Raw genomic sequence first — 22050 nt, forward strand, 5'->3', positions numbered from 1 at the left:
ACATATAGGCCATGAGTCACCTATAAGGGTGAATTGACCAATTTCCCATTGTCGGTCTGATTCAATTTTCCATTAACACTGCATTTCTTCCGAAACCCTGACCTAATTATTTGATCTGGTTCTACACCTTTTTCTGTGATTTTTACATTTTCGCTAGCTTCACAATTTTTCCTAGGACTACGGTATCACAATGTCCTGTACAAATTTAGGGTTACAGTTGACTTCACAGTCACTTCCCGGTAAGGTCACCCATCACTGTGACCCCCGATTCATTTAACCATTATGCTTGGATTTCTTCATTTCCATTTTACCTTCTTATAATTGTTATTTATTTTTATCTATGACTTTTTTAGATGTCACAGATATAACTCCAGACATCTTAACTGTCCAAGATAACATCAGGCGCTGGAACAGTAGACTGTACAAAAGTGTCCAATGTGAGGGCGTTACAAAAAGTGATTCAAGAACTTGGTGTCATGATCAGATGTGATGGTCTTTGGCACTCCATGCAAGAATATAACCTCCTTAAAGAATAGTTTGGCCATAGAAGTTGCATTTGCTGTCTTCTTGCAAGGTAGAAAATGTGCCATTTTAAAGAAAATGTGCCATTTTAAAGAACCTGTCAACAACAACAAAAACCGAATCCATACCTAGTTGAGTTCGTGGTAAACCTAACACGAAGTCCATCGATAGGTCCTCACATATGGCATTTGGCATGGGCAAAAGCATGTAAAGGCCTGTATTTTGTGTTTGTCCTTTGTATGTTTGACACACTTGACATCTAGAAATAATGTGAGTCATATCCCTATTCAATTTAGGCCAATAGTATCTACTTTTCACAGCTTTAATGGTCTTATCCTTTCCAAGATGTCCTGCTAAGCCACCTCTATACAAATCCCTAATGACTTTCTCATGAATAGATGTACGAGGAAGAAAAAGTTGTCCACCTTTTATGAGATAGCCATCATAAACAAAATAATCATCATGAAACTGGTTTAGCATACATTTCCCTCATATTTCTTTAAAATTCTCATCATCCATATATAAATCTTTCAAATGCTCATATCCTTTAATCTCCACACTAAGGGTTTTAATCAAGGCTACCCTTCGACTTAAAGCATCAGCTACTATATTTTGTTGCCCTGGTTTGTGAATTAACTTGTATGGGAACTTATCCATAAAAGCTAACCACTTATCATGCATATCATTCCTAATTTGCTTTTGGCTTCCTAGGAACTTTAATGCTTGGTGATCGACATAAAGTATAAATTCTTTTGCAATTAAGTAGTGTTCCCATGTCTTTAAAGCCCTTACAACTGCATAAAATTATTTACCATAAGTAGACCATTTTCGCCTAGGCTTACTTAACTTATCACTAAAGAAGGCAATTGGTCTTTTTTCTTGGGAAAGCACAATGCCAATTCCCACACCACTAGCATCACATTCAACTTCAAATAATTTCTCAAAGTTAGGAAAAGCTAGCACATGTGCTATTGATATACTTATATTTTATAGATGTTTTTAAGCACATTTGCACAACATTTTATAGCATTTAGATAGGTAATTTCATGCATAATCATCAAATTCATTAACTTTTGTAAATCTCATTACTCTGCAATAAATTCTATATTTTCTGCATATTTTTAGGTGTTTTGAGCGAGTACCAAAGCATATGAGTAAAGAAAGAAGCTTGAAAAACTTAAAAAGAAGAGCATTATTGCTGATACACTTTACACAGATCGTGTAAACATACCACAGACCCATGTAACTTACTGCTACGAGAAAACCAATGAAGTCGAGAGGAGACATAGTACACGGGTCGTGTAATACGACCAATGTAACGTGCAAAGACCCGTGTAAGATTCTGCCTAGCAAAGCTTGAAGAATTTCCAGAAGAACAACAGAACATGAGCCGCGTAATTGGACCTGTGTAACTAGCCAAGACCCGTGTAACCTTCTGCCCAAATATGAGATGCAACCTTTAAGCTCCAATAAGTTATACGGCCATGAGTTGTGTAGTGACACACGGGCCGTGTATTAGCCGACAACTAGTTCCCTGTTTTGATTTCAGCTCCAGTTTTTACACTCAGAATAGACTTCTAATACCTTTGGGACTTTAAAAACTTAACCCTAGGACATTGAGTATAAATAGAAGCAGCAGAAAATTGAGAAAGGGATCCCGATCTTCATACACACATCCTTGTATACATACATATTCATCATTCTCTCCAAGCTATCTTGAAGAACAATGCATTAGCATCAAGGGGGAGTCCTCAGTCGAAGTTCCACAAGTTCAAAGATGTAGAGAATTCTCCTCGGTCCTTTTATTCTATTTCTTTAGGCTATTTTTATGTTCTTTTATTTTACTTTTGTTATGTTTGTTAGACTCACAATGAGTGAGTAGTTTCTTTAGTTTGGAATTAGAAGAGTAATGCTTGTAATCATTATTATGGATAAATATTGAGTTTTATCTATTAGATTTGAGTTTTGTTCTTTGATTTAATGTTCTGTGTTCTTAATGCATGCTATGTGCCAGTACCCACTTAGACATGATATAAGATACTAGTTAAAGAACTGAAAGGTGAAGGTTAGTATTGGAAAATCAGAGTATTAAACTTAGGAAATTTGACCAAGAGATATGCTGAAATCTTTTGTGAAATTCCATAATTAATCATAGATCTTAAAGGGTTTTTGTTAGGACTAATCACCAACAAAAGTAGGGTTTAGCTCTAATTGAAATACACCTTAGGTGCCTTGAGAGAGGACTTATGATACCTTAGGATTAATTTCCATCAAAGCAATGATTCTCAATCCAATGAATAGACAAGATTGAATCCATAATAAGGTTAAAGTGTGAAATCTTAATTCTGGAATTGTTTTGACGGATTGTTTCATTTTAAGTTCATTGTTCTCTTAGTTTTAGCACTCAAAATAAATTAGATTCACTCTCCCATTATATTTGATAGCCTAGACAGTCATAATTACTATGTAGTTTAGTACTTGCTAATTAAATTCCTCATGAGATGATACTCTACTCACTACTTTATTACTTGTTAGCGATCTGTGCACTTGCAGGGTTTTAAAACTAGCAAATAAGTTTTTGGCACCATTGCCAGGTAATTTATTTCTAGTAATATTAGGCAATGGGCAATTTAGCTTATTTGGGAATTTACTATCGCTATTTAAATTTTCTTAATTCATTTTTATTCTTTTATTTTCTCTCAGGTATTTGGTTTGGTACATGACCAGAACAAAACCGGAAGAAAAAGTTTTGGACTTGGATCCCGAGATGGATAAGACTCTAAGAACCATCAGGAGAGAAAGGAGACGCCAAGAACAAGATCAAGGAATTTTAGAAACTCCATTCATGGCCAACAACAATAATAGGCCAAGACCCTTGAGGGACTACGGAGCCCCATTTATCCAAGGATTCCAGCCTAGCATTACAAGACCCACAGTGGAGGCCAATAATTTTGAACTCAAATCGGTATGGCTCTATATGATTCAATAGACCCAGTTTGGAGGTTCACCTACAGAAGATCCACACTACCACCTCCAATGCTTTCTTGCCCTATGTGATACATTCAAGATAAATGGAGTCTCTGATCAAGCTATAAGACTCAGAGCATTCCCATACTCCCTTCGAGATGAAGCAAGGAAGTGGTTACTCTTTCAACCAGCTAGAACATTCACCATTTGGGAAGACCTCTCACAAGCTTTTGTAGCAAGGTATTTCCCACTTGCGAAGATTGAAAAATTGAGGGTTAAACTCAACACCTTTAGGCAAAAAGAAGGTGAATCACTCTATGATGCATGGGAGAGATATAAAGACTTACAGAGGGAATGTCCACACCATGGCATAGAAGATTGACTCCTAGTTCAAAATTTCTATAATGGGTTATTGCCCTCTATAAGGAGCACAGTAGATTCAGCTGCAGAAGGAGTCCTAATGGAAAAAACAGTAGGAAAAGCCCTAGAACTTTTGGAGAGGGTCGCTTATCACAACTATGAGTGGTCAAATGAAAAGGGAGATATAAGGAGAATAGCAGGGATCATAGAATTGGATGCCCTAAGCATGATAAATGGTCAGTTTGACTGGCTTACCAAAAACCTTAACAGAATTCAAGCCAATGTTATAGGAATGAGCAATCAACACTGCAACAGCTGTGGGTGTATGACTTTAGAATGTAACAACTTCAATGAACCCTCTATAGAACAACTAAACTATGTGAATAACGAAGGAAACTTCAACCAGAGGTAGCTCAACAATCCATATTCAAACACTGGATGGAGAAACCACCCTAACTTCTCATGGTCTAACTCGCAGAATCAATCCATGAACAAGCAGTAAGGGTACAGACCACCAGCACCCATAAGTTTTCAGAACAGAGGATAAAACCTAATGCAGCAACAGCCACCACTCCTTCAACCTTAATAGCTTGAACCAAAGTTGACTATGGAATCCATGATGGAAGGCTTTCTAGTAGTCCAACAATAGCAGAATGAAATGATAAAGCAGTTAGCTTTCAAAATGGACCAACTAGCCACCCACAATAAGATGCTTAAAAACCAAATTGCTCAACAGGCAAGTTCTTCAAGCAAGGTTGTTGGTAAACTACCAAGTCAACCAGAGATGAACCCCAAAGAGCACTGTAAGGAAGTTACCTTGAGGAGTGGCAAGACATTAGAAAAACAACAATTAGAGGAAAAATCAACTGAGAAAACCTCTGATGAATCTAATAACCAAATAGAGGAGAAGGAGGAAGAAGCTAAAAAGGAACAGGAAGAGGAAACAAAGAAGAAAAGGAAGTTACCAGAGCCATATCAACATCCTTTACCGTTTCCCCAAAGATTCGGGAAGGCTAAATTAGATAAGTAGTTTGGAAAGTTTTTAGAAGTTTTACAGAAACTCTACATTAACATTCCCTTTGCAGAAGCACTTACTCAGATGCCATCCTATGCTAAGTTCCTTAAAGAAATTCTTTCAAAGAAAAGAAGGTTGGAAGACTATGAGACTGTTGCTCTACAAAGGAATGCGGTGCCATATTACAAAACAAGCTGCCACCAAAGCTCAAGGATCTAGGAAGCTTCTCTATACCTTGTATTGTTGGCAACATGAATATAGACAAGGCACTCTATGATCTAGGTGCAAGTGTGAGTCTGATGCCTCTATCAATATGTAAAAAGCTAGATGTAAGAGAGCTCAAACCCATAACAATTTCACTATAATTGGCTGATCGGTCTGTCAGGTACCCGATTGGCATCCTAGAAAATATCCCCATCAAGGTAGGAAAATTCTTCATTCCTGTTGATTTTGTTATCCTGGAGATGGAAGAGGATGTCCAAATTCCTATCATCTTGGGAAGATTTTTTTTGGCAACCATCGGAGCTATCATAGATGTTAAGAATGGGTGGTTAACTCTCAAGGTAGGAGATGAAGAAGTGGAATTCAACTTATTCAGAGCAATGAAGCATAAACTTGAACATAATGAATGCTTAAGGGTTAACATAATTAACAAGCTAGTTGAAGAAGACTTTCACAAAAAGATATCCTGAAGATCCTCCTAAAGCATGTATAGTGCATGGCCACACAGCAGATAATGAAAATATAGAAATTGCAGTTTGTGCACAATCTTTGGAAGCTAGCCCATTCCTACCCTTAGCTCAAGCCTTCTAGGTGGAAGAGCTAAAGGAGGAACAACCCAAAAGCAAGTTACAGAAAGACACCAAATAGGTAGAACTGAAACTTCTCCCCTCCACACTAAGGATTAAAGAAGCTTTAATTTCAGTACCAATTATGTAACCACCTGATTGGGAGCTGCCATTTGAGGTGATGTGCGATGCAAGTGACTATGCAGTTGGAGCAGTACTTGGACAAAGGAAGGATAAAAAGATCTATTCCGTTTATTATGCCAGTAAAACACTTAACGATGCACAAATCAACTATGCTACCATGGAAAAGAAATTCCTAGCAGTGGTATTTGCAATTGACAAATTCAGATCCTACCTACTTAGATAAAAAGTCATTGTATAAATAGACCATGCTGCCATCCGATAGCTTTTGAACAAGAAGGAAGCAAAGCCAAGGTTGATTCGATAGATCTTACTCTTACAAGAATTTGACCTCGAAATCAAGGATAAAAAGGGATCCGAGAATGTGGTAGCTAACCACCTCTCAAGACTGAAATAGGAAGATATAGGGGACATTAAGGATTTGCCAATCGATGACTCATTCCCTGATAAGCAATTATTAGCATTTCCCCAAGCCCTATGGTATACTGACTTTGTTAATTATCTTGTATGTAGGGTATTTCCACCTAATATGTCTTACCAGCAAAGAAAGAAATTCCTGCATGATGTGCGATTCTACACATGGGAAGAACCTCTATTGTACAAGAGATGCAATGATGGGCTGATAAGAAGATGCATACCAGAGGAGGAAGTAGAGAGCATTTTACAGTACTGCCATTCATCATCATATAAAGGACATTTTAGCACCACAAAAACAGCAGCTAAGATTTTACAAGCAGGGTTTTACTGGCCAAATCTATTTAAGAATGTGAGATCCTTTGTGCTGACTTGTGATCAATGCCAAAGAATAGGGAACATCTCAAGAAGGAATGAAATACCACTGCACGGTATACTTAAAATAGAACTATTTGATATGTAGGGAATATACTTCATAGGTCCATTCCTATCTTCGTGCGGAAACAAGTATATTCTGGTTGGTGTTGAATATGTGGAAAAATGGGTAGAAGCAATAGCCACACCAACAAATGATGCTAGAGGTGGTCACAAAATTCCTTAAGAAGAACATCTTCACAAGATTTGGCACACCACTGGCAGTAATCAGCGATGGAGGAAGTCACTTCTGTAATTAACAATTTGAAACACTATTGAAGAAATATGGAGTGACTCACAAAGTGGCAACACTTTACCATCCTCAAACTAGTGGTCAAGTAGAAGTTTTAAATAAGGAACTGAAACATATCCTTGAGAAAACAGCCAATCGCTCAAGAAAGGACTGGTCTATGAGATTAGATGATGCACTGTGGGCATACCACACTGCATATAAAACTCTCATTGGAAAAACACCCTTTCGCTTGGTTTATGGAAAATCACGCCACCTCCCTGTCGAACTTGAGCATAAAGCCTATTGGGCAATTCAAACCCTAAATTTTAACCTAAAAGCTACTGGAGAAAAAAAGGCTTTAACAGCTCAATGAGCTGGAAGAAATCAGACAGGATGCCTATGAGAATGCTAAGATCTTCAACGACAAGACTAAAAGATGGCACAACAGACACATAACAAGGAAAGAAATCAAGGAAGGAGACCTTGTCCTGCTATTCAATTCAAGGTTAAAACTCTTGCCAGGAAAATTGAGGTCAAGATGGTCCAGACCCTTCAAGGTAACTCAAGTCTTCCCGCATGGAGTAGTAGAACTATGGAGCAAAACCTCAAGTACCTTCAAGGTTAATGGGCAGAGATTGAAGCCATACTTCTTGGGGGATACAATTGAGAATGGATTCACCCAATCCTATAGCACCACTCCAGTTTAACCATAAAGATGAAGAACAGTCCAGCTAATGAATATAAATAAGTGCTCCTTGAGAGGCAACCCAAAACTTTTGTAATCTTTCTTTTAATTTGCATTATTTTACTTTCCATTTTTAATTTTTTATATTCTATCTTGAAGGTACCCAAAATCTTAATTCTGCAAAAGCAAGAAACTAAAAGCAAGGGAGGAGTGGAAATGTCAAGTCAAAACCATGCAAGAGTAGATTTCACAAAATCGGGGAAGTAAATTTGTTGCTAATCTTTGCATTCATTTCATTCATATAGATAGGGAAATTTTAGCATGAATAAAATATATATAAAAAAAAGAAAGAAGAGCTAGAAAGTTACACTACTGTGTATATAGTTTTACACGCTCCATGTAAAAACTTGGAATCCCAAAAACACATTCGCATAAGCTTCAGAAACTTACACAGGTTTGACCATGTGTAATGTTACACGCCCCATGCATCATATAGGGGCAGAACAATTCTAAGTTTAAGGGAGATAGAAAGTTACATGGGTCCCCAAATAACTTTACACGGACCGTGTAACCTATTTAATAAAGCAACTTTTGGACAGAAAGTTACACTGGTCCTTGAAACATGACCCATGTAGACTCGATACCCAGGGGTGCAAAAATGTGCGAAACGAAGAGACAAAGGGCCTCTTTAAATGCTCCTCCCACCATTAAACTCCCATCCATTCAAGAATTCTTCCTCTCCATAACTTTTCCTCTTCAAATACCTCTCAAATCTCCACCTCATTCACAAACCCTAGCTTTTCTCCCTCTCTAAACATCTATGGAACCTGCTAAATGTCCAACAAGAAGAATTAGATTTTCCTTAAGACAAAGAAGATATTCTTCATCCTCACCACCCCAGCCATCACCACAACACCCAATAATAAAGCAACCATAGCAAGCCCCACCTTAAGCACCTCAACCACAATGTAAGTCGCACCCCAACCTCAACCACAACCCCCATAGCCACCACAACCATAATTCTCTATTGCTTGGCCATTTCGCGATTCCACCCACAGAGATTCATGTGCACGGCTTCAAAATAGGAGAATTATCTCAACAAAATACATAGACTTCGCTCAACTCGAACTACAAGAGGAGATAGATGGGCTACTTGAAAGCATTGGACGGACTCAATTTGTTCAACTCCTGTTCCCAGCCTATAGAGACACCACACTTGAGCTCCTCGGGACCTTTAAGGCCACATTATGGCCTACAGATAGAGAGGACAGGGGTAGGATTGAGTTTAGACTGCTTGGTGTTGATCAGGTAATGAACATAAATGAATTTAATGCAATATTCTATTTGGACAGCACCGGGCACTAGGAAATTTCGCAAAATAGGATGATTTACAACAATATTGATTTCTGGCACTCCATTACACTGAACATTGATGTCTACAACTCTAACAAGTCCAAATCTTCAGGTATCACTAGCCCCACTCGAGATATATATACAAAGCTAGCCTGCTCACACCATCACAGGATGTAGTGATAGCTTGGGCGTTATAAACACCAATGAGCTTTCTTATGGTGCATGGTCACTGGCCAATATTGTAGCACCGGCTTCTTCTTATGCAACCATCTATGCCGCATATCACACCAGCTTATGGGGCACATAGTGCTTGGCAGCCTCATCACAGCCATAGCACTCCACTTTGGATTCATCCCTGGACATCACAGGTTGCATTCCATCATCGGCATTACCAGGATCGATCAAACCATCTGCCTATCCTTGGGGATATACAAGAAGGTTGGAAACACATGCTTCCTCATTGATGCAGAAGGGAACGACATCCCTAGGTAGGAAGAAGTAAGGGAAGAGCTGTCATAGGCCTAGGAGGAAATACAAGAGCCACTCCACCATGAGTCCCCACTAGAGTACCTCTATACACACCACCACCTACAGACCTCGTCCTCGCATACCTTCAGCGCATGGAGACCACCTTCGACAACTGGATGCAGGCGCTCGAAGACAGCCTCTAAGAAGCCCACAACAAGCTCGATATGCTAATTGAGAGGTTCGATGCAAAGGGACTATCATCACCATCAGAGACCTTCTAGAGTTAGGACTTTAGGATAGGTTCTTTCATGTAAAACTTATATACCTTAGTTCTAAACTGTGTGTATAGGTCTCTACTCCTTACTATTTTGTCCAAACTTTAAACTCTTAAAGCATGATATGCCTTTTCGTAAATTTTTGTGCTATCTCTTAATTTTGCATATTGTGTTGCCATTGAGGACAATGTCAAATTTGAGTTTAGGGGTACAGATGCTTTTCATGCATTGTATTCACCTTACATTTCATTACATCGCTTAACTATATCCATATTATACTTGTGTATCAAAAATCCAGAAAATTTCTTTACAAATTTTAAGAATTTTTAACTTAGAATTATAACAAAAAATATTAATAAGCTAATAATTGGACTCCATGGAATTGAGGAATGAATGTATCTGGATAGGCAAAAGGTTGTTTGTGAAAAACTTAATCACCTTAGCGGAGCTAGACTAGTTAAACCCCTTCATAGCTATTAATCTCACATTGAACTTGCAAAATTAGGAGAAGATTTTTAAAATACAAACAAACCTAAAAAAATGCCTCACCAGCTCTAGAACATGTCTCATAGACCTATCGAGGCGAAATCCTAGCATATGCTTAACAAAGAGATGATTAAGATATTCTTTGATATAGCCTCATTAAGCCTTAGGCACCCCTAGTTACAATATATTCCTTGTATCCAACTTGAGCCCATATTTTTACCTATATAATTTTCCTTGTTTACCCATAATTATTTACCTAGCCCCTAGCCTAAACACTAACCATTACCCTTTTTGAGGAAAGCCTAATGCATAAAAGGATAGGTATTTTAAGTACAAAAAGAGAAAGATGAGGAGAAGGTGTGGAAACTATGAAGAGTGCAAGTGTGCAATTGAAATCAAAGCAAAATTTGCCTTTTCAACCCAGCAAAAGTAATGAGTTTGGGGGAGAGGACAAAAAGGGACATATTAAAAAAAAAGTCCCAAATGTACCATGAAAGTATGCTTAGCACTATAAAGAACCCTTTTTTCCCACACAAAATCAAGAAAATAAACTTGGTATACTTAGAACTTTGTGCATGAAAGCTATCCTCATATTTGCATTCCTTAAAACCCATCATTGGTAACAAAATCATTATCCCTTAACCCCATTACAACCTTTCTAAAGACCTTTTGATCTTTTGAAAGTGTGTGCTACATTAGTGGGGATAGGGAATTAAGATGTGCCTATGGAGTTGGAATTAAATCAAACTCACCAATAATCTTCAATAGAGGCAAATTTGGAGGGAGTAAGTGTTTCTTAAATCTATCATGATAAAATAAGTTATTTATGACTTACTAATAGCCTTACATAGAGGAATAATTAGTTAAAACACTATGAAGGGGATGAAGCTTTAAACATGCAGCCATTGAAACCCTTATGCCTTAAAAGAGGGTAGTAGGTATGGAGGATTGAAAGGAGTTCAATTGTATGCATACTGAATTTATGGTTATATTTTTGAGTTTTCCCTGAAAATGTGTTCTAAAAAGGTTTTGATTTGCTTGAGGACAAGCAAAAGTTTGAGTTTGGGGGTATTTGATATACTTGTATTATATAGATGTTTTTAAGCATATTTGTACAGTATTTCATAGAATTTAGATAAGTAATTTCATGCATAATCATCAAATTCATTAACTTTTGTAAATCTCATTGCTCTGCACTAAATTCTATATTTTCTGCATATTTTGAGGCATTTTGAGGGAGTTCTAAAGCATAGGAGTAAAGAAGGAAGCTTGAAAAAACTCAAGAAGAAGAGCATTATTACTGATACACTTTACATGGGTTATGTAAACATACCATAGACCTGTATAACTTACTGCCAGAAGAAAGCCAATGAAGTCTAGAGGAGACATAGTACATGGGTCGTGTAACACGACCCGTGTAACCTACGGAGACCCATGTAAGATTTTGCCTAGCAAAGCTTGAAGAATTTCTAGAAGAACAACAGAACATGGGCCGTGTAATTGGACCCGTGTAACTAGCCAAGACCCGTGTAACCTTTTGCCCAAATATGAGATGCAACCTTTAAGTTCCAGTAAGTTACATGGCTATGGGCCATGTAATGACACACGGCCCATGTATCAGCCGACAACCAGTTTCCTGATTTGATTCCAACTCCAATTTTTACACTCAGAATAGACTTCTGATACCTTTGGGACTTTAAAAACTTAACCCTAGGACATTGAATATAAATAGAAGCAGCAGAAAACAAAGAAAGGGATCCCGATCTTCATACACACATCCTCGTATACATACATATTCATCATTCTCTTCAAGCTGTCTTGAAGAATAATGCATTGGCATCAAGGGGGAGTCCTCAACCGAAGTTCCACAAGTTCAAAGCTGCAGAGAATTCTCCTCGGTTCTTTTATTCTATTTCTTTAGGCTATTTTTATATTCTTTTGTTTTACTTTTATTATGTTTGTTAGACTCACAATGAGTGAGTAGTTTCTTTATTTTGGAATTAGGAGAGTAATGCTTGTAATCATTATTATGGATAAATATTGAGTTTTATCTATTGGATTTGAGTTTTGTTCTTTGATTTAATGTTCTGTATTCTTAATGCATACTATGTGTCGGTACCCACTTAGACATGATAAAAGATACTAATTGAAGAACTGAAAGGTGAAAGTTAGTATTGGAAAATTGGAGTATTAAACTTAGAAAATCTAATCTAGAGATAGGCTGAAATCCTTCGTGGAATTTCATAATTAATCATAGATCTTAAAGAGTTTTTATTAGGACTAATCACCAACGAAAGTAGGGTTTAGCTTTAATTGAAATACACCTTAGGTGCCTTGAGAGAGGACTTAGGATACCTTAGGATTAATTTTCATCAAAGTAACAATTGTCAATCCAATGAATAGACAAGATTGAATCCATAATAAGGTTAAAGGGTGAAATCTTAATTCTGGAATTGTTTTGACGGATTGTTTCATTTTAAGTTTATTGTTCTCTTATTTTTTAGAACTTAAAATAAATTAGATTCACTCTCCTATTATATTTGGTAGCCTAGATAGTCATAATTGTCGTGTAGTTTAGTACTTGCTAATTAAATTCCTTGTGGGATGATACTCTACTCACTACTTTATTACTTATTAGCGATCCGTGCACTTGTGGGGTTGTAAAACCAGCAGACAGCTGTACATAGCTTCTCTTTAATCAAGGCAAAACTCTTTTCTTACTCCTTACCCCATTCAAAATTCCCCTTCTTCAAACATTCATTAATAAGTGCAGCAATGCTACCACCATGCTTAATAAACCTCCTATAAAAGGTGGCTAGACCATGGAAACTCCTCACTTTGCTCACCATTCTAGGGGTAAGCCACTCTCTAATAGCCCTTACCTTCTTTTCATCCACTTTAATCCCATCCTTACTCACTACAAATCCTAAAAATAACAAGCTACTAGTCATGAAAATACACTTCTTCAAATTAGAATATAGCTTGTTTTCCCTTAACACCTTAAGTACCTCTCTAATATGCCCCATATGCTCATCAAGGGACTTACTAAAGATAAGAATATCATCAAAATGCACTACTACAAATTGACCAATGAAAGGCCTAAGTACCTGGTTCATTAGCCTTATAAATGTGCTTGATGCATTAGTTAGCCCGAAGGGCATGACTAACCATTCATACAATTCGTCCCTTGTCTTGAATGTTGTCTTCCACTCATCTCCAGGACGAATTCTTATTTGATGATAGTCACTCCTTAGATCAATCTTGGTGAAGATAACTGATCCTTCCAATTGATCAAGCATTTCTTCCAACCGAGGGATTGGGAAATTGTACCCAATAGTAATTTTGTTAATAGTTCGGCTGTCAATGCACATCCTTCAACCCCCATCCTTCTTTGGTGTTAGTAATGCTGATGTGCCCCTTTTACAATAACTCCTCTACCTTCTCCCTTAGGATCTTACTTTCTTTAGGACTCAGTCTGTAGTGAGGTAGATTTGGTAATTCATCAGGAACCACATCATGAAATTCCTTCAATAGGCTTTTCACCTCCATTAGCAAATGCCTTGGATCCTCCTCTTTCTTTCCTTCCTTGCCCTTTATCACCAAAAGATGCACCTGTTTAATCTCCTTGCACTTGGTTACAAATTTAGAAGGCTTATTGGTAATTGAGAGAAAATCCCTTTCATCCACTTTAGAAGCTTTGGTAGGTTTCTTTTCTCCAATTGGTACAAGAGTGTAATTTTTCCCTTCCTTCTCCAACTGGTATGTATTTTTCTAACCAGAGTGCTTTGCATCAACATCAAACTACTTCCCACCAAAATATGGCAAGCATCCATGTCAATAATATCACAATAAGTTTCATCAACATATTTACCAATACAGAAAGGAACTTTGCAATGCTCGTTCACTTGAATTCCTTTAACTTGATCCATCCTATAGTGTAAGGATGTGGATTTGCCTCGAGTGTCAAGGAGAGTTTTTGGATAGCTCTTCGACTTATGATGTTCTCTTGACTCCCCCATCAATGATTAAATAAAAAATTTTCCCATTCACTATGCATCAAGTGCAAAAGAGTTTGTGTCTTTGTGTATTATCTTTTACTTTAGGTGAAAGCATCAATTTTCTCACCATATAAACTCCTTTCTCTTACTCATATTCTTCCTCAACATCATCCCCATTAGGTCCACAAAGTTCTTCTTCCTCATCTTTAGGCTCCTTTCCACTATATTAACTTATTTCCTCTTGGGACATTCATTGAATGATGCCCAATCTCATTACACCTATAGCACTTAATAGCAATAGGTTTTGCATAAGGATTAGAAGCTTTAGGTGCATTAGAATTGGCACCTTTGCTACCTCCAACTGTTGGTGCTTTGTTGTTGCTCTTCTCTGCATTGGTGCCATACAAACTAGAGGCCCCTTGTGTTATTTTCTCTTTCTCCTTTTCAGTTGCAAATTTATTATCTCTATACCTTCTAAAAGGCTCTTGCTTTATCACCATCTCAGCTTTCAAGGTCAATTTTCTAGCCTCTGAACACTCATCACCATTTGGATGCCAATTTTATCATGTATTGAAGACTTTAAACCCCTTAAATACCTTGCAGCTTGTTGACTATCACTCTTAGCTAAGCGATTCCTTGCTACTAACATAAAAATTTTACAGTACACTCATTGACACTATGGGTGGTTCCTTGTGAGCAATTTTGGTAAGATTTAAAGAGGTATTGCTCATAATAAGGAGGTAGGAACCTTCCCCTCAATAATTGCTCCATTATCCTTCATAAAGTGATCGGATTGCGCCCTTCTCGCTGTCTAGTTTCCTTCAATTGATCCCACCATATGGAAGCTCCACCCTTTAGTCTATAGGCCACTAGTTTGACTTTTCGTTCTTTCGAAGTTTCAGCATATTTGAAGAAATCATCTACTTTAGTTAACCAATTAAGAAAACCTTCAACATCAAGATCTCCATTAAAGGTATAGATATCCATCTTCAATTTGAAATCATCATTCCTCCTGTAGTTTTATTGGAAATTTCAGCCAGCTCTCCTTTGTCCTTGGCGTGCACCATACCTCAAGTCCATCTCCTCATCATCCATCATAACTCTTCTCCTTGGATTGACAAGATCAGCATCAAATTCGGCTCTATTAGGGTTAGCTCCATCGGTTTGAATAGGTTCTGATTCCTATTTTCATGAACATTCACCCTAGTGCACAATTGCTCTTGGATCTCTTGCAACTGTCGCATAATTTATGTTATAGAGTTTTGGTGCTCTTCGATTACTCTCCAAATAGATGGTAACCCCTGATCTCCATCACGAGGTTGATTGTCAACACCACCACCAGTATTAGCCATCGTAATGAGGGTGAAATCCTTATTTTGATACCACTTCACACATCGTGTAGTGTGTAGAGATTGTCACAAGAACAAATCTCCAAAGAACAAAAAAGGTTTAATCCAAAACCTTAAGAAAAAAGAGATAAAAATAAGCAAAGATACTTTATTGGAAATTGAAAAAATAAACAAAGTTACAAAATCTGAATATAATGAAGGGTATTATAGGGTTTGATAATCCTAAACCAATTAGAATAGGATAAATTTCAATAACTGTCCTTAAACTTATATTGTTGTAACACTACATTCCTTTAACTTTAAAATGTAACATAAAACCCAATAAACTTTCAAATTTTGTATAGTAAAATCTGACATTCAATTATTGCTTTTTCAGTTAGAAACTGATGTGAATAGCTCCCGCATGATGCTTAGTCAATATTTCTCTCTCCTCTTTTATGCAAAGTGTAAAATTATTCTATTTATGCATGAAAAAATATTCTATCTATAGAGAGAAAAATAATTCAATTTACATACGACTTAAGAGAAAAAAGAGAAATACTGACTAAACTCCATGCTGAAACTGTTCAGATCAGCGTCTAACCGAAAAACTGGTAATTGGAGGTTAGAGGGATTTTACTGTGTAAAATTTGAAAGTTGATGGGGGGTTTTTATGTTACATTTTTAAGTTGAGGGACTGTAATGTTATAACTAGATAAGTTCAGGAACGATTGTTAAAATCTATCCAATTAGAATAGATAACTATTATTTAGAAATTTTAGATAAATATAAATACAATAAAAAATCTTTTAGATAAAGATAAATATAATAGGAAATCTAGATAGAATAGGAAATAATTAATCCTAAGTGAAATTGGATAACTAATAAATATTCCTATTAAAATTAAATAACTATAATGCTCCGCATCAATTTTGATTGACATTATTATTATTTTATAATAATAATAATAATAATAATAATAATAATAATTATTATTATTATTATTATTATTATAATATCTATAAAATTATATCATTAATATCAAAATTATATCATTATATCACTGTGAAGGAAAATCTCGCTGCATTGTGCGGGTCATCAACTAATATAATATAAAATATGTTAATTTTTTAATTTTTTTTCTTTTTTATAATTCATTGGATTATATAGTGGTGACCCTTCATAAATCTCTCACTCCACTTAAGAAAAGTTGAAGAGGTCTTAAGCTTAGGGCTAAGTATTCGGTTCAAACCGAATTGAACTGAATTGAATCGAACCATTAAAACTGAATTAATCGAATTATTATATTTTAAAAAATGAATCAAACTGAAATGAATGAACAATCGAACCAAACCGAACCGCTTTATTTCGATTCGATTGGGTTTGAACCGATCGGGTTTGAGTTTTATGGCTTTTTAATTTAGACTTGATTTTCAAGTTATTTGGTATGAATTTGACCATGATTTGAACTTAATAAACATTAACCAATGAAACTAAACAATCTATATATATATATATAATTATATATAATTTATAAATTTCATATAAAATAAATCAATTTAAAAATTAATAAAATAATTGTTCGGTTTGATTTAATCGATTTTTTTTCTCTAAAATTGAATCAAATCGGAATAATCAAAATTTTTAGAATATAAAATCGAATCGAATTGAATTATCTTAAAATCTGAACTGAAATATTAAATTAAAGTGGTTTGGTTCGATTCTATTTATTTAGTTTAAACCGAATAGTGCTTATCCCTACTTAAGCTTGTCAGTGATAGGATACCACATAAAATCTACTGTATTCGATCACTTAATTCGATTCTATTTATTTAGTTTAAACCGAATAGTGCTTACCCCTACTTAAGCTTGTCAGTGATAGGATACCACAAAAAATCTACTGTATTCGATCACTTAATTTTGTAACATATTTTACCTTTCTGCAATCACTTATTTCTTAAAACTTACATATATAAGATGACTAATTAATTAGGATACAGGGCTTGTATGCCTTGAATATCATCTTGTGTGAGATCCCTTTTGATAGTTCCAGGCGCAATTCCTGAGTGCATAACAGCATTTGGATCTTGACTATGTGCAAGTCCAAGAACGTGACCTAATTCATGAAGAGCCACAGATTCCAAGTCCATGTGGTTCATGTCAGGATTTGTACTCCAACTCTCATCTGCATCATAATGGGACCTTCCATCTTGTGGGAAAAAAGAATGAGCCAAAACCCTGCCAGGCCCATCAAAAGGCACTCCATCCCCATGATCACCACTGTAAAACCCAATCACAATATTTACTGTTTCATCAGCTGATGCTTCTTTAAACTTGAATTGGGATGCACCTTCCCAGCTCTGAAAAGCTTGTGCAAAAGCTGACCTGAAATCTTGATCATCAGGGACACTGGAGCTGAACGAGTAGGTGAGTTCAAACTCAGACCATCTTGGAAACCCACTTGGGAAATTATAAAGGGACTGGTTCAGGGATGTGAGATTGGTGATATCATCAGGAACTCCACATCGAGGGATCATCATTTTTTTAATGGTATTGGAGTTGAGGCTTCCAGTAATGTTGAGATGATAATATTTTTGGTACGTTTTGAGTGCAGACTCCAAGTGATCATCAAAATCATCGGTTAGATTGCTATCATTTGGATTTGCATAGAATCCAAATTTGTTGAGGTATTTTTTCACTTTATTGAGCCCAGCAATTGTTTGGCCCTTGTGGACTTCCTCCAAAATTTGAAGGGATTTCAAAGTTTGGTCCTCAGATTTCAAGATTCTGGACTGAGACACAAACGGTTGGATTGTAAGAAAGAGGAAGGCTATCAAAAGATAGAAGAAGGGGAATTTAGGAGCCATTGTATTTGTAAGGAAGAATGACATTTTTTAACTTGGTGATTTATGTTAGCTATTTATAATATCGACATCATTTTCTAACTACAACACTTCCTGGAAAAAAAAAAATTAGCCTTTGCATTAATTTAACAAATTTCTGCGCCCCTTGCGCTTTTGCCGTGTCAATTGGGGTGGAAAATTTTTATATTTTATATTATTTTTGAAAATATTTTTATATTTTATATAATTGTATTTACTCAATTTTTTAAAGTTTTATCAATTCATTTTAGAATAAATTATTTTTTTAACGATGGAGTTTTGTTCTGCTTGACTTTTTTTTTTTATATAATTTAAGAACTTTTTTTTTTAAAGAATAGAATTATCAAAATTTAAGCTATTGATTTCTTAATTACTCACTATAATAAATTTATACTTTAAAAGTATGTCTTATACATTGTTAAAAATTTAAAATATGTTTTTAATAAGAATTATTAATAAATATATAGTAATGTGCATAAACACCACAACCTAAAGTTTTTAACACTTTTATACTAATTTACAATGCTATTATGCATGATATTATATATATTATTTATTACATTACATGTTATTTTGATGTTTAAATATATTACCTTGATGTTATTTATTACTTTTAACATCATGTATAAAATGATATTAAAAAAGTATCGTGAAGCCTATAATTATTGCAGTGACTCAATCATTAAGTTATTATAATTTTTTTTTAACTAATTCTTTTATTTATGTTAACATTTTTCTAACTTGATAATTTTAATAAATAATTTAAAATTTTGATAAAATTTGATATTAAAATTTAGATGAATCATAGCCAATTAGGGAATAGTTTAATTAATTTTGTTTCATCTTTAAGATGTAAAGAGTATAAGAGACTTCGTATTTGAATTTTATTTATTTATTTATTTAATATTAATCATTCTTGTATTGATAAAAGGCTATGACTATCTCTTGCTGGGCCAGATGAGTCATTTAACATGAAGGCGAAGACTTTGTGGTCAATAATACAGTAAGTCATACGTGGAAAATCGAAACAAATTGGCTGCACTTTAAGACTTAGAAGTTGGCATCCACTGACAGCATATAGACTTAATTTGTTTTCACATGTGGATTCAACACAAACACAATTACATAACAAAGTCTTCAATAGAGGTTGAAGGAGATAATCAAGGCACCATTTCTGCTCTTAAGGGAGGTCCATTTGCCAGGCCTTTCCATGACCCGTGTGTTGCGGATATTTTAGCTCTTTCTGCTAGTTTTATTTTTATTCAATTTTTGTATTCCCCTCGTGCAACTAATAGATTAGCTCATAATGTTGCTAAGGAAGCATTTTCAGCTCCTGGCTCTTTGATTGTGTGGATGGAGGACGTACCATCACACCTTGCTTTTATTGCATTTCAGGATGATTCTCATGTATATACTCCTAGTTGATTAATGAAGTTTACTTAATAATTTCTCAAAATAAATATCTAAATACAGTCTAACCTAGTTAAAAAGTGAGACAATTTTAAAAGTAGGAGGGTTGGCAGGGCCACTCCCTTCTTTAAAATTTTAATTTTATTTTTTTTTAATTTTAATTTTTAACTCGAAATTGATTGAATGTGAGTATATTTTTAATAGATTCCCATATTTGGCTCTAAAGAAAACTTTTTAAGCAAAAATTTAAAAGTTTGATATTTGCTTACTGATTCAATAATGAATGCATATTCTAAAAATTTAATGATTTATTTTGTATTGATCCAATTAAGATCCATATTTTTTAAATTTTATTTTAAATAACAAAAAATAATTTTAAAAAAGCTCAATTTATCAGTAAAACACAGTAAAAAAACATATAAATTTAAATACTACATATAGTTTTGACCATTTAAATTTAAATGTTGCATGCCTCATTAGCAATATGTTAACTAAGAAAAGTAAAATATACAAATTATTGATATTAGCTAGGTTGCTAAAATATGTTTTTTTATATGTAGCTCTTTACACCTAATTAATTTTATTTTTGGATAATTTAAATTAATAGGTTTTAAGATTAAAATTAATTTAAACCATTAAAAAGCCCAAGTAAATCCATGGCCCATTCACGTGGAAATCCAAGTGCAATCTTACCCATAACCGACAACCCGTTTATCTATTTACCTAATATCCATATCCTTAGAATCCAAGAATCAACTCAAGAAACACGTGAATCAAAGATTAGGATTTGGAACCTTCAAGATGCAGTTGATGTTAGTGAAATTTGGAAGTGCAAAGCAGTCACACAAGGAGAACGTGATGGTTACTCGTGAAGCAGTTGTGAGCAGCTTCAGTATTAAAAGTGCAGTTGAGATAACATTTCTTGGTGAAATTACAATAAATTAAAAAATAATTAAATATAAAAAAAAATTAATGAGATTCATCAGGTTGAAACATAAATATCTTGCCATCATTGTGCGATTCAAATCAACTTTGCACTAGTTGTTGAATCCAAAGCTCCACCAAAAAATACCTTTCTTTAACTTTTATACTCTCTTTAACTTCTCTTCTTCGTGTTTTCTGTTATTGTATTATATAAGAATAGAATGAACCTTCATTTCGCGAAACAATCACTCTACTTCAGAGTTAGAGTAGTATCAGACTTGAACTTGAACTGCTTAGGGGAAATAAAAGATAATTGCCCACACATAAAGATCCAGGTGTTGATATATATGAAGTTTAACAGCCAATGCATTATGGTCCTATGCTATCACACTTCCACACTCATATAGGTGAAATTTGTCAAGGGTGCTCCTATAATTCTATCACCCCACTCATTTAAGTTATAGAAATTCATTAAGAGTTTATTTCAACTCAACCTCCTCTGTAGATTATAAAATAAATTCACTTACATCATAGGGATAGGTTGAAGAATATATGTTGTTCATTTCTTATGACCCCCACATAATTCGTTTCCCTTTGAATCCAATTATAGGATCTCTAGTCCTTGGATTGGGTATCCTTATATGTGGCTCTTAATTATATTGGGTTTAATCCCATCCCCCTCGATGTATTCCAGATCCTTTTGCTTGCTAAGTCCGATATGCCTTGGTGAGAAAAGAAATAACTCAATCAAATTAAACAAAAGGGTATTCGAATTAAGAGAAAGAAATAAGAAAACTAACAATAAACAAATAGGAAATAAGTAAAAATCACGCAAGAACACTCAAAACACAAGAATGAAATTCTGCCAGATTGAAACGCTTTTGGTATTTTCCAGTTTTAACTTGCAACAAAGTAAAAAGAAAGGATAAATTTTAATAATTGTCCTTGAACTTAAATGGTTATAACACTACAGTCCTTTAACTTTAAAATGTAACATAAAACCCCCTAAACTTTCAAATTTTACACAATAAAATCCCTCTGACTTTCAATTATTGATTTTTCAATTAGAAACTGATGTGAACAACTCCCATATGGTGTTTTGTGAATATTTCTCTCTCTTCTCTTATGCAAAGTGTAAAATTATTCTCTCTACACGTGAAAATTATTCTATCTATAGAGAGGAGAATGATTCAATTTACACATGGCTTGAGAGAAAAAAGAGAAATACTGACTAAGCTCCATGCTGGAACTGTCCAGATCAGCGTCTAACTGAAAAATCGATAATTAGAGGTTAGAGAGATTTTACTATACAAAATGTGAAAGTTGATGAGATTTTATGTTACATTTTTAAGTTGAGGGACTGTAATGTTACAACTAGATAAGTTCAA

At 35.0% G+C, this 22050-nt stretch overlaps 1 protein-coding gene and 1 pseudogene across 1 annotated transcript; both read right to left on the reverse strand.

Annotated features, from left to right (window-relative positions):
* Positions 1–3766: 3766 nt before the first annotated feature.
* LOC131176129 (small nucleolar RNA R71) lies at positions 3767–3861 on the reverse strand (annotated as a pseudogene).
* Positions 3862–17309: 13448 nt separating this feature from the next.
* Positions 17310–18347, reverse strand: LOC131176050 (metalloendoproteinase 1-like). Its single transcript, XM_058141153.1, has one exon. The coding sequence runs from the start codon at positions 18335–18337 to the stop codon at positions 17432–17434; it is 906 nt and encodes a 301-aa protein (XP_057997136.1). The 5' UTR covers positions 18338–18347; the 3' UTR covers positions 17310–17431.
* Between the last annotated feature and the right edge of the window lie 3703 nt (positions 18348–22050).

Source organism: Hevea brasiliensis, chromosome 18, assembly GCF_030052815.1.
Source record: "Hevea brasiliensis isolate MT/VB/25A 57/8 chromosome 18, ASM3005281v1, whole genome shotgun sequence".
Taxonomy (NCBI): Eukaryota; Viridiplantae; Streptophyta; class Magnoliopsida; order Malpighiales; family Euphorbiaceae; genus Hevea; species Hevea brasiliensis.

Coding starts and splice junctions, on each gene's coding strand:
- LOC131176050 (XM_058141153.1), bottom strand. CDS start 18,337: ATGTCATTCTTCCTTACAAATACAATGGCTCCTAAATTCCCCTTCTTC.